This window comes from Thamnophis elegans, chromosome Z, assembly GCF_009769535.1.
Source record: "Thamnophis elegans isolate rThaEle1 chromosome Z, rThaEle1.pri, whole genome shotgun sequence".
In the NCBI taxonomy this organism is placed as follows: domain Eukaryota; kingdom Metazoa; phylum Chordata; class Lepidosauria; order Squamata; family Colubridae; genus Thamnophis; species Thamnophis elegans.
The window spans coordinates 298,694-312,291 of NC_045558.1; the positions used below are offsets into that span (position 1 = coordinate 298,694).

Genomic DNA, 13,598 nt, shown 5'->3' on the forward strand with positions numbered 1-13,598 from the left:
CTGGGCGCCCGGCCCTCCCTCCAATTCCTGGGTGTGTGTGTCTGTGTCTGTGTGTGCGCGCACACATACACACTGAGCAGGGGGTTGGACTACATTACCTCCAAGGTCCCTTCCCACTCTGTGATTCCGTAAGGCTCTCCTGCTCGAGCAGGGTTAGACTAGATGACCTCTGAGGTGCCTCCCAACTCTGTGATTCTGTAAGGCTCTCCTGCTTGAGCAGAGGGCTGGACTAGATGACCTCCACGGTCCCTTCCCACTGTGATTCTGTAAGGGAAACAGATATGGCCATGCGCCTGTTTTAGCAGTTCCTGTCCCCCCGGGGGGGGGGGCGGATCCTGAGAGAGGTGGGCAACGCCGGTGTTCCCTGCCCTTTGCCCTGGCAGCCGGCAAGGATGGTGGCGCATGGGTTAATGAATACCCGGGTAGGAGGGGATGGGCAGTCCAGGAATCCCTCCCCGCGCCCCTCCTCCAAATCCCCCTCCCCCTTCAGCGCAGCTCCTCGGCTGGAGAAATGTGGGGGGTGGGCTTCTCCTTGGCCCTGGCCGCCCTCCTGCAGGGGGAGCTGGGGATCGACTGCGAGCGCGGCGCAGGTGAGTGTCCGGATAGCGCGCAGAGCTCACCTCCTCTGCCCGCAGGAGGGGGAGGGAGGGGGGAAGGACCCATCACTTGCCCTCCCCGCCCCGAGCGACCCAGACGCATCCGTGGGGCAAAGCAGCCGCCCTCTCGGGTTTTTTTTCCTGATGGGACGATCGCGCAAACTTTTCCGGGCGCGCAACGTGGACGAGGCAGGAGCTGCGCCCGATCCCGGAGATTATCTCGGCTAAAGAAGGGGTGATTTACCCCACCCGAGAGGAGGGGGTCCCTCCATCGGAGATCCCCATTGGCAGGGAGGGAGGTGCCCTTTCATTCTCCCCCCCTCCCCGCCCGCCTTCTGTGCCTGCCTCCCTCCCGACGTTCAGAAAGTCTTAACTCGGGTTTGTTCCATTCCACGGTTTAGACGCCGCCTGGGTCACATGAGAGACGGATGTTCCATTATGTGACTCGCACGTGGGATGTCATGCAAATCGGTCGTCTCTTTTGTTCCTGCCGTGTCTTTTCCAGCTGGGGAGTTGGAAGGGCCCTCGGAGGCCATCCAGTCCAGCCCCCTGCTCCAGCATGAGACCTTATCCTATTTCACCTTACCCTATTTCGGACCAAGGCTTGTCCGGTTCTCTTTTCAAAAGCCCCCAGTGACAGCAATTACTCCCCCCTTTTCCTCCTTCAGGGGAGAACAGGGTCAGCCAGGCTTCGGACCCCCCCTTTGCCCGGGACGAGACCCTCCCCACAACGACGGTCAACTGGACCAGTGACGCACCAGAGACGGGTAAGGGGGCGGGTCAACCTGTGAGCGGCACCTGGCCTTAGGGGCGTGGCGCAAGGAGACCCCACCCACCCCCTCCCTCACTGCCTGATTTCCCCCCCCCCCCGACATTCATTGGCCCTGCCTTGTCTCCATCCACCATCTTTGTTAGAACCCAGAAGATAGGATGATAGGAGGGACTGTAGAGGCCATCTAGTCCACCTCAACCCTCACCCTCACCATCGTAGAATAACATAGTTGGCAATTATGGGGGTAGAGGTTACAAAATAGCCCCACCTGATCCCCGGCAGCCATGGTGGAACCTGGTACAAGCCCTCCTCGATTTACAATGCTTTGCTTAGTGACCGTTGAAAGTTAGGACGGTACGGAAAAGAAGGGACTTGGGATTGTTTTCACACTTAGGACCGTTGCAACATCCCCACGGTCACGGGGTTTACACTTGACGACGGACTCCCATTTATTGACGGTCGGTGTGTCCCGGGCTCACGGGATTCCGACGGTTTCTGATGAGCCACGTCAAGGGGGTAGCTGGGTTCGCTTAATGACCGTGTGACTAACTTCACGACGGAGGGATGTGGTCGGATGGAGCGAAACGTACTTAAATGTCTCACTTGTCGGCAGACGTTCATGGCTCCGTCATGGTCCTATGTCGAGGACGACATGTAGCCCGCTCCACCTCCAGCGCCCTTGGGATGCCCTCATTTCCTCTCAGGCTCCATTCCTTGGAGCCCCCACCGCCCCCCTCTCAAAGACGGGGTTCCAGTGTCACAGCCAATGTCCCCCCCTTCCTCACAGGGCCCCCGGCCTGTCGTGGAAAGGAGGACTGCCCCCCCTGGAGCTCCTGTGAGGAAGACCACGTGGGACGCCAAATTTGCCACTGCGGGCTGGGCTACCATCCTCCACCCTGTGTTTGGCTGCATGCCAGGTAAGGGGGCAACTGTCACCCCACACACACCCCGGGACTGATTTTGTCCAAGACAGTTTGTCCACGGACTTAGGAATGGGGGAGGGGGAGATGGTTTCACGTGCCACCTCGATCCCGTTACTTTGGAGCTGAAAGCTTTGCTTGTTTGTGTGGCCCGGTTCCTAACAGTCGGCGGCCCCAGGCGGGTCCACAACCAGAGGATAGGGAACACTTATCAAAAGGAAGCGGGTGGGGGGAATCCTCCCGTAGCTCCCCCAGGAGACCCTGACGGCAGACAAGTGTCCAACCAGAGGCCCTCGCTGCTCCTCTTTTCTGGGAGGGGCTGCGCCTTCCAGCCCCACTGCCCCCTTCCCGGCTGGCAGCCAGGTGAGTGCCACGCGTTGCTCCTGCATGCAAGCGCCAAGGGGGCACTGCCCGTCCCAGCCTTAGTTCGGCTGGGCTTCAGCAAAACAGTGCAGGGTGAAGGGGGAGGGTGGGAAAGAGTGAAAAGAGTCCGGTCTGAAAGGGGAGGGAGGGAGGGCTTGGGAACAGCGGGTTGACAGGTATTTCCTTCAGCACACAGAGTGAACTGACGCCCCCCTCCCCCGGCCATAAAATCCTTGCCTCCTGGTCGGGACTTGTCCCTCCCCACACCCAGGGCTCCGCCTGAGCCAAGATGTGGGCGGAAGGGCAGGGGATCTGGCTCACACCCTGGACCCTCGAATTGACGGGCAGGGCCATGGCTACCATCTTGCAGTCAAAGTCTTCCCTGCCCGGCTGACAGTCTGCAACCTGGAGCCCCCGGAGTCGTCGTCCTTGCGGGTTGCCTGCCAGATCCGGCACTTGGTAAGCCCCCCCCTCAAAGTATGGGGGCTGCCTCCTTGGTGCGCCCCCCCCCCGAGGCTGGGAAAGGGAGAGAGGCCCTGCAGTGGTGGGTGGGGACACATTTGGAGAGCCTCAGGGGCAGGAAAGGTGCCTCCTTGCCATCCCCGTCTGTCTCTCTCTGTAGTTCCAGTGCATCCTGGGCCATTTGGAGGGGTACCTGGACTCCCCGGTTCATGCGCTGAAGTGAGTCCGTGGAAGGAGACGGGGCGGGGGGGGGATGAATTTGTGGGCCTGCCCTGGAGCTTCCTAGGACAGGCGCCCACAATCTTTGGGGTGCTGCGGACCAAGAGCAGCTTTTCCACAAACCAGGTTACGGTGTAGTTTGGGGGTTCCGCAGGCGCGTGGATGGGGCTTCGCGAGAGGATGAGAAGGATCTTGGCGACTATCCAGGTTTTTTGGATTGGAAGACCGGCAGAGAGTGGGGATGGTTCTGCGTGAGTGGAGCTGGGCACCGAGTACCTGCGCTCCCTGCTTGTATGGCTGTAGCTGTGTCCACATGTGGGCTCGCCTGTCGCTCGTACAGCCCGGTCCAACCGAGCCACAAACCCAAGGTTGTGGACTCCTGTTGTTGTCCACCTTCCTACGGCTCCCTGATGGTGTTCCGGCCGGCCTCTGCATAACCCTTCCAAGTCATCGAACTCCAGTTTGCCCCCCAGGGGAACAAAACCTGTTCCTGGGAGGAAAATTGCTCCGCCTCTCCCACCTAACTCCTCTTGTGACTATCTCCCGCATCGAGGACAGTGGAATCGGTGGTCCCTCAGCCCCCCAAACGTCTCAGAGGAACGATGAACCTATAAGGGAGTCATGGGTGGGAGGGGGTCGTGCGCCACCAGTCACCAGCTGACCCTGACCTCTGGCTCCGCAGGCCTGTCCAGCCGGGAGGTGACCATCCTGCATCACTTTTCTGCTCGGGGGCCGTCACATTCCGAGGTGGACGCGGCGGTGGAGGGCTTCCAGCGCAGTGCCACAACAGCAGCCTGCAGGATGCTCTGTTTGCGACCACCTAGGCACCTACCAGGTGAGCTGCCACGGGAGCTCAGGCCAAGAGCCCCGGCCCTGGCAAGGAGGGGGGGGGGCAGCAGAGGGCTGCCAACGGACCATCCGTGAGGATCCTGAAAGGCAGGGCCCTGTAGTTGGTAGCCTCCGTCACTGACCGGAGCCTTCCTTTGCAGCCTTGAACCTCTGCCGGTTGGATGTCTGCGACCCCCTCTCGACCACCTGCTCCTCCTCAGGTGGTTTGGTCGGCTGCACCTGCCGTCCCGGCTTCTTCCGGGCACATGTCATGGACCGCACCTGCACAGGTGGGCTGGCCTTGGGGAACCCCCCAATACAGGTGGGGCACTCCTTCTTCCACTCTCATTCTCTCTCTTATTCTCATTTCCCCTCATTCTCTCTCTCATTCCCTCTCTCTATACTTTCTCTCTGTCTTCTCATTTGCTCTCCCATTCTTTCTCTCATTCTCTCTTTCTTTCTATGTCCTCATTCTCTCTCATTCCCCTAATTCTCTCGCTCTCTCTTCTCATTCTCCAATTGTCTCTCTTCTCTCCTCACTCTCATTCTTTCTCATTCTATCTTCTAATTCTCTCTCTTTCTCTGTTTATCTCATTCTCTCTTTCATTCTTTCTGTCTGCCTCTTCTCATTCTCTCTCTGTCTTCTCATTTGCTCTTTCATTGTCTCTCTCTCTCTCATTCTTTCTCTGATTCTCATTCTGTCCCTCCTTCTTTTCTCTTTCATTCTCTCTTTCTTGCTCTCATTCTCTCTATCCTAATTCACTCTCACTCTCTTTCATTTTCTCTCTCTTCTCATTCTTTCTCTTTCTCTCATTGTCTTTCTTTCTCTGTCCTCATTCTCTCTCATTCTCCTAATTCTCTCACTCACTCTTCTCATTCTCCCATTATCTCTCCCTCTTTCTCTCATCTTTCTCATTCCCTCTCATTATACCTTCTAACTCTCTCTGTTTTCTTCATCTCATTCTCTTTCATTCTTTCCCCCTCTTCTCATTCTCTCTCTCTTCTCATTTTCCCTCATTGTCTCTCATTCCCTCTCTCTGTCTTATTCTCTCTCTTTGTCTTCCTCATTTGCTCTCTCATTTTCGTTCTCTCCTCATCTCTCTTCTTCTGTCCTCATTCCTCCTAAGTCCTCTCGCTCTCCATCTTCTCATTCTCTCATTGTCTCTCTTTCTCTCTCCTCACTCTCATTCTTTCTCATGATATCTTCTAATTCTCTCTGTGTAGTTTATCTCATTCTCTCTTTCATTCTTTCATTCCTCCTCTTCTCATTCTCTCTCTGTCTTTCTCTTTCTTTTTCTCATCTTCTCTTCCTCTCATTCTTTTCTCTCTCTCTCTTTCTGTCCTCTTCTCATTCTCTCATTTCTCTCTCCCCTCTCTCTTCTCCCTCTCATGATCTTCTAATGTCTTTCTCACATTCTCTCTCTTTGTCCTCATTCTCCTAATTCTCTCGCTCGCTCTTGTCATTCCTCCTGTTGTCTGTCTCTTTCTCTCGTCTTTCTCATTCTTTCCTCATGATATCTTCTAATACTCTTTCTCGTTTTCTTTATCTTCCTCTCTTACATTCTGTCTCTCTCTCTCATTCTCTCTCTTTCTCTGTTTATCTCATTCTCTCTTTCATTCTTCTGTCTGCCTCTTCTCATTCTCTCTCTGTCTTCTCATTTGCGCTCGTCATTGCCTCTCTCTCTCATTCTTTCTCTCTCTCTTTCTCTCTTTCTCCCTCTCTTCTCATGCATCTCTCTCTCACATTCTGTCTTCTCTTCCTCTCTTCCATCCAGCTTGTGAGAGTGGATTTTGGCTGCGGAATGGCACCTGTGGTCAGGTGAGTTGCATTTATACTTAGCAGAATCGGGTCCTGGATTCTAATTCTGCCTCCGGGGACTCTTCAAAACCCCACTCTGGGAATTGCAGGTCTTCCATCGCAGGTCATTTTGAAGAGAGAGAGGGGGGGGGGGAACCCGGACAACCATTTGGAATAAAAGACTGGTGAGCCTTCAGTCTCTGGGGGGTGGACTAGAAGGCCTCCCGGTCCCTTCCGCCCTAAGATCCCATGATGAGAAAGAGGCAGATTGAGGCCACTAGAGGGCAGCAGTGCCCATGTCCAGGGCTTGGCAGAGCAGAGAGCCCACCTGGCAGAGGCTGAGCGAGGCTTCCGGCTGCCCCAAGTGCAGCCAGGTGTTTCTTTGGGTCCCACAACGCAATTCTGGTTCCCCCCCTTCCTCCTGGCCAGTGGGAGGAGCCCCCGCCAGCCCTCCCACCTCTTCCTTCCCTTCCAGGTGCCCCTTCGGCTTTGGCGGTGCTGCCTGCCATGACCGTAAGTGCCTCCCCTCCCTGGCCCAACAGGAGGAGCCTTGGGCCGAAGGGTAACGGGGGGGGGGAGGGGGTTGAGTGAAAGAGCCTGGTGGGGGTGGGGGGGACTAGATAGTCTGCTGGAGGAATGGAATGCACGCAGGGGAACATGGGAACTCCTTGCCACAAGGCCTTGGATTAGGAAGGTTGCCGGGGGGGTGTGTGTGCTTCCGCCGACTGGGCCCGATCCTGGACCCGGCGATTCAGGTTGATGTGGGTGTACTGAAAGCCCAACCCCCACTCCTTGGGAGCGAGACCCTCCCTCTGAGGCAAGCAGGACTGCAGAGGCCCAGGGATGGCCCCTGGTTAAGACCCCCCCCCCCATCATCAGCCCACTCCCCCTGTCTAGGGCCCTCAGCCCCCTGAGCAGTGCAGTGGGGGAGCTGGAAAGAGAGAGAGAGTAGGAGGCAGGAAGGAAGGAAGGAAGGAAGGAAGAAGAAAGGAAGGGAAAGAAAGAACAGAAAGGGAGGGGAGGAGGAGGGAAGGAAGGAAAGAAAGAAAAAGGAAGGGAGAAAAAGAAAGAAAGAAAGAAGAATAAGGAAGAAGACAAAGAAGAGAAAGGGAGAGAAGGTGGGAAAGGAAGGGAGGGAGGGAGATAGAAAAAAAGAAAGAGAAAGAGAGAGAGAGAGAGAAAGAGAAAAAAGAAAGAGAGGGAGAGAAAAGAAAGAAGGAAGGAAGGAAGACAAAGAAAAGAAAGGAAGGGAGGGAGATGAAAAAAGAAAGAGAAAGAATGAGAGAGAGGGAGAGAAAAGAAAGGGAGGGAGAGGGAAAGAAAAAACAAAGAAGGAAGGAAGAATGAGTAAGGAAGAAAGACAAAGAAGAGAAAGGGAGCGAGGGAGAGAGGATGGGAAAGAAGGAAGGAAGGGAGATAGGAAAGAAGAAAGAAAGAGAAAGAAAAAAGAGCAAGAGAGAGAGAAAGAAAAAAGAAGAGAAAGGGAAGGAAGGAAAAAACAAACGGAAGGAAGGAAGGAAGGAAGATGGGGATGGCCCATATAGGACCCCCCCAGGCAAGGTCCCAGCCGCCCCTCGAGAACCCCCAAAGCCGGCTGGGGTGCTGCCATCTTTGCGATGCTTAGTGCCTGTTGGGGAGGGGGCTTCTGTGAGCAGGGCTGAGCAGGGAAACGCAGGTTGAATTGGAGGGTTCTCCAGGCTGACCTTGACCTCCCCCTCCGCACAGCTCTCCTCTTGGCCCTGGTGGGGGTCTCCTGCTTAGCGGGTCTCCTGCTGTGTCTGCTGGCTGGCCCTGCTGCTCTTCCGGTAAGAGGGAGGGGCCTTGGAGGTCATCTAGTCCAACCCCCCTGCTCGAGCAGGAAAAGCCTCACCATTCCCTGAAAGGGAAGGCAGCCGTCATTGATGGGGAGGGGGCTCACGGGACAATCTTTTGCCCGGTCGGTATAGGCCAGCCTCACCCCACTGAAGCCCCCTCCTGGAATGGGCCTGGGAGGAGCCTACTGTGAGTAGGGCTGCCCCCTCTCAGTGGCTTCTCTCCCCACAGAAGAGGTCCCACCTCCCGGAGACCCCCGTGGCCCTGCCCCTCTCCCTCCGCTCGAGGGTCCTGAGCCTCCCTCGGGTGCGGCCGCCGGGGTTGGTGCCGGAGCCAGGAAAGACTGCCCCCCTTTGGCCCTTGACCCAGTGAGTGTTGAGGGGAGCTGTGTGGGGGAGGGAGGGAAGGGAGGATTCAGCTCAGGGATTGGAGTCCCAGCCCCCCCCCAGATGGACCCCCATCCGCCTCTGAGTTCAGTCCCTGACATCCATTTGCTTTCCCTGCCTTGCAGGAGAGGGAGGGGCCGCCCGCAGGAGGAGCCCCTCGGATGAAAACGTTTTTGGGGTCTCGGGTTCCTCCTCTCTCAGCCCCACAGACAACGGGGGGCTGCCGCAACCTGGTCTTCATCGGTGACGCGGGAGAGCAGCCGAGCGGGATCACTTCTGAGGAGCTGGAAAGGCTTTCAATCAATCGGAATGGAGCTGGAGGGGTTCTTGGAGGTCCTCTAGTCCACCCCCTGCTGTAGCTGGAGACCCTTACAGATAAGAGAGTGGGAAGGGACCTTGGAGGTCATCTAGTCCAACCCCCCTGCTCAGGGCTGCAAGGTGGATATATTACCAGGGATGTCCAACCTTTTCAACTTTAAGACTTGTGGACTTCACCCCCCAGAATTCCCCAGCCAGCAATTTTGTTTCACTCTGTTGAAGTCACGATATATTATGTTCGCTGCATATCCACCATCTACTAATAAAGTTTTCATATGAAAAAAATGGCCTATATTATGTCCCTGCATACACTGCATATACTAATAAAGTCACCCTATCAACCAATGGGATAAAGGCGTGTCTATGTTGGTCCTTCGTCTCCTATCCGTTCGGGTAAATCCTTGCTAGCGAGGGATTCTGGGAGTTGAAATCCGCTGGTCTTAAAGTTGCCCAGGTTCGACAGTCCTGCTTTAAAGCAACCCGTTTTCTCACGCTGAAACTTTTGGATCAACTGGATCAATGACACTCACTTGGATCGGGATCTGGGTCCGAAAGCCAACAAATAAAATGAAACTAAAGGAAAGTTTGTTACTAAATATTAGGGATGTGTAGCTAGAACAGGACAGAAGGATTCAGTGTCACTGGAGGATTTTAGAAATATTAAATGAAATGCCAGCATGCGGTTATGTATTAAATCTGGGTATATTTTAAGATGAAGGACATTCAACACTATAGTCAAAGGAAAATGGAGGTACAAGGGTAACATGTATAAATATTTGAGTTGAAATACTTGAGTTAATATGAATTATGTTTGATGACTGTGGAAGAGATGCACGAAAACCTTTTGTAACCAACTGATACTAAAGCTGACGTAAAGTGAGATTTGGACATTAAGTGTGAAACCTACTGGGTCAGGCTGGACAGCCTCTTAGAGCACCTATAGTTCTATATTAAAAGCCACGTAGACAGAGTTGGAACTTCCAATAGAAACAGGAAGCCAGTGCCTAACCACAAGATGTCAAAATCTATGTTAAAAGTCCAAGGTTCAATTAAAGTTCGTTAATGACACGTACTCCATAAACAAAAGGAGAAGTAAGACCCCATCTCCTTATAAGGCTTTCTCCTCAAGGTAACCACTAAGAAATGTGTTAAGTATTTCCGTGTTGCAAGGCTTTTGAGAACGTATAAGAATGCGATAATTAACGTTGTTTAGAACTTGCAATGCTAAGCCATGGGCTCGCTTTCTGAACCTGGCTGCCAAATAAACTTTTCCTGTATCCTGAGAAGTCTAACGCCTGTCATTTTCTGCAACATATTCTGCCAAGCCAGCCAGAGTTACAGCGATGTTTCGCTGAGGACGGAACGGACCGACCGGTGCCCCATCGAGACCATCTCGCCCATCTTCAGGTGCCACAGAGACCTTTCTCTGGAAGAAGGCTGATGACCTCTCTTGGGCATCCAGAGGACACCACCGATCCAAGAATCTGACCAGGGACAGGACAAGTTAATAAAAAATTACGCCGGCTGAGAAAGAAGACGCCTGCAGGAAGTATCAAAAGAATTGCAGACCCACTCGGTTAGGAGTGGAAGAGGGGGCCCGATCACCCCCCTGGGCCCGGGATAGCCTCCCTTCCAGCGTATCCTAATGAGGCTCTAGGATTCTGTGGGAGGTTAATCTGCTGCATTCCTGTTGGTGGCCGTGAGCTCCGGGGCCGCAGGTCAGCAAAAGGCGTGTTAGAAATAGAACATGGGAGGGATGGAAAGCGTTCCTCGAACGTCCCTCCAATACGTGTTGAAAAAAAAAACCTTCAGAAAAGTTTTAGTAAAGTCTCTGGCAGAGAAATGACCCTCACCCCCATTGCACAAGCCTCAAGGAGGTTGTTTGCAGGGATTGGTAGTGAGAGACACATCTGCTGTTGTTAATCAGGTTGCTGCAGCCTGTCTCAGTTGTGAGAAAAACAACCCAAAGACAGGATGGAAACTTCCTTTGAAGTCCTTCTACGGGGCTCCCAGGTGCTGTGTGGCAAATAGATTTCCCCACAATATTCCCAGAAATTGGGATTTAGAGATCTCTTGGTTTGTGTGTACTAAAAGACATTGTGCCAAGATTTGGGGTGCCTTTCTGTAGGGCCTCAGATTCTGGCCACCATCAGATGAATCAAGAGCCCCACCCAGATGCAAACGATGTATTAATGAAAGTCTCCATATATTTTGATCTTTAAAAATATGCCAGCGCGGGCTGGGAGGTCAAGACTTATATGGCAGCATATAAATCCAATAAATCAAACGAAACCAAGATAGAAGAATTTGGATCTTTAAAATTCGCCAGCGCTCGCTGACAGATCCAAATTATGGAACACCTCAGGGCAGAGACAGGTATTAACAATCTAGTGCATAAGGAGATAAAACATCGGGCATAACTTCGAGCAAAAGTAAGAAATTTAGCAGGTAATAAAAAGGAAAAGCCTATTGAATGGGAAGACCTAGGTAGTTGGACTTGATTAATTTGATGTACTGTCTGTTGAAATTCTAAGGTGTGTCTAAGGTCTTTGTGCACCTTCAGGTAATTGAAACTAAGATGTCTCCAATCCAAAAGGACATGAGAAAAGTTTCATCCTTGTAGTTATTGTGTGTTTAAATGATTTTACCTGTTCATTTTGTTCCTGAAGCATGTGACCCATACTTCACAGCTCAGGTGACACAAACTGTTTCCTAGGTTTTTGGAATTAAGTGGGAAACTTCATGCTGGTCTATTCCCACAGAGTAGTGTGTTGAAAATTTACGATTGATTTAACGACAAAACAACTAATAGGAGACAATTATGAGGGTTTTTGGTTGTAGCGAGGTAATTGTAGAATATGGATACTGAATTTTGCCCTCCTAGTCAAACCACCGTATGAAGCCACAAAAGAGACATAGATAAGAGATAGAAAAAGCGAAAGAAAAAGAGAGAGTCTCATGTTTAGCTTGCATGTTTGTCTTTGTTGATGTGTTAAGTGTTTAAAAGAGAAGAGGAGAGTGTTCTCTGAGATCCCTCCACCTAGGTACCTTAACATGAAGTGGTTGACACTGAAGGGGTAGGAGACCCAGGGAGACAAAAAGTGGAATCAGATATTGGTTTAGAATGAACAACGGTCCCTTTCGGTGGGGCCAGGAGAAGGAAACCAAAAAAAAGGTTACAAAAGGACAGATCAAGTGGACCACCAACCTGGTCAAGGGAGCAGTTGAGACAAAACTCAAATTGCCCTAAGGGAAATTTTATTGCCAGAAGCTGAGGGGGAGCTACATAAGGTGTGGATATGTTCCATTCTCAATGGCTGATTTATATCATTGGAAAAAAAAAACCAAATTCCTGCTTAGAGAGAAAATCCAGCTGAGATGCATGTCCTTTTTTGCATCCATTTCTCTGAACTCACCAGTCTGCTTGAGCTGACATACATATTCTGATGGAAATTTTATTAACCCCAGAGAAAAGAAGGCTGGTGAAGATAACCACGAATAAGCCTTTGCAGAAGGATCATGAAAAAAAAAATCCCACATACCCTCATGGAAGAGATGAAGCTTCAGATACTAGCTCCTATATTCAAATTGCACTCTTAGAAGAAGGGAAAGTGATTCCGAAGACAAACCCTAAGATGTGTGTTGATGTGCTATAAGATTTGCCTATTCTGTATTCTGCATGCTTGTATTTTTAATCTAACAGGCTAGACTCAATTGTGGGTATTAATAGAGTCTAGAAGGGGGGAATAAAGCAGTCGTAAAGTGAGATTGGACATTAAGTGTGAAACCTACTGGGTCAGGCTGGACAGCCTCTTAGAGACCCTTTACTTCTATATTAAAAGTCACATAGACAGAGTTTGGAACTTGCAATAGAAACAGGAAGCCTGTGCCTAACCACAAGATGTCCCTATGTCAAAAAAGCCTATGATAAAAAGTCCAAGGTTCAATTAAGTTCGTTAATGGCACGTACTCCATAAACAAAAGGAGAAGAAAGACCCCCATCTCCTTATAAGGCTTTCTCCTCAAGGTAACCACTAAGAAATGTGTTAAGTATCTCCCAACTACTTGGGAGACCGCCTCCTGCCGATTACCTCCTCGAGACCGATTAGATCTCATAGATTAGGCCTCCTCCGAGTGCCATCTGCCAGCCAGTGCCGGCTGGCCACTACGTGGAGGAGAGCCTTTTCAGTGGTAGCTCCGACCCTCTGGAACGATCTCCCCGTGGGGATCCGTACCCTCACCACCCTTCAGACCTTCCGCGCAGCCCTCAAGAACTGGCTATCCTGCCAGGCCTGGGGGTAGAGACTGATCTGCCCCCACCCGAATGCTGGATGAATGTTGTTTTACTTTTTAATTATGTGTTATGTTATATGTTATTGTCTGTATCCCCCCTTCCTATGAGTTGTTAGCCGCCCTGAGTCCCCTCAGGGAAAAGGGCGGCCTATAAATAAACTTATTCATTCATTCATTCATTCCGTGTTGCAAGGCTTTTGAGAATGTATAAGAACGAGTGCTTCGATAATGAAGGTTGTTCAGAACTTGCAATGCTAAGCCATTTCGCTAGCTTTCTGAGCCTGGCTGCCAAATAAAATTTCCTGTATCCTGAGAAGTCCAACGCTTGTCATTTTCTGCAACAATACACTTTCTACAGTATGTAAGGAAGGAAGGTTTTATGTGTTGTTTGTTTTGAAAAAAAAAAATGAAAGAAAATTCCACCATTTTTGAATTCCTGGCTTCCTACTCCATCAACTGAGTCGGGCGGGGCCTTTTCTCCTGTTATGGGGTTTAAATCCAGATTTCTGACAGTCCCACCGATATTTCAATGCTCACCTCTGGCGATTGTCGGGGACCGCGGGGCACATGGATCGTGGGAGTTTTGCACAACAAATGCTTTATTGTTGACTTTGTCAACGGGGACATGCGAATGTGATGCAATCCCTTTACCTGGAAACAATTTCAACATGTTCATTTATTTCATTTTAATCGATCTCATTTTCAACATCTTCCAGGTGGGAATCCAACTTTGGCCGTAAACCTTTCGGATAATCAGCTCTGTCAGAGCAAAGGTGACCACACAGCAATTCTTATTAGTTACTCATGTATGTATGTAGTATGTATGTATGT

The 13,598-nt window shown here is 51.4% G+C and overlaps 1 protein-coding gene across 5 annotated transcripts; it reads left to right on the forward strand.

The window, feature by feature from the left end:
* The first annotated feature begins 179 nt into the window (after positions 1 to 179).
* Positions 180 to 9,086, forward strand: LOC116520820. 5 transcript variants are annotated; one of them, XM_032235209.1, is made up of 11 exons: positions 180 to 590; positions 1,265 to 1,363; positions 2,156 to 2,285; positions 3,022 to 3,110; positions 3,274 to 3,332; positions 4,016 to 4,167; positions 4,321 to 4,482; positions 5,936 to 6,471; positions 7,684 to 7,763; positions 8,002 to 8,138; positions 8,282 to 9,086. In XM_032235209.1, exons 1-8 carry the CDS (start codon positions 393 to 395, stop codon positions 5,998 to 6,000), a joined length of 954 nt encoding a protein of 317 aa, XP_032091100.1. In that variant the 5' UTR covers positions 180 to 392; the 3' UTR covers positions 6,001 to 6,471; positions 7,684 to 7,763; positions 8,002 to 8,138; positions 8,282 to 9,086. The 5 variants fall into 5 exon arrangements, with proteins under 5 accessions (XP_032091100.1, XP_032091101.1, XP_032091103.1 ...); XM_032235211.1 differs by having other exon boundaries at positions 181 to 590; positions 4,321 to 4,450; XM_032235210.1 differs by lacking the exon at positions 8,002 to 8,138.
* The last annotated feature ends 4,512 nt before the right edge of the window (positions 9,087 to 13,598 follow it).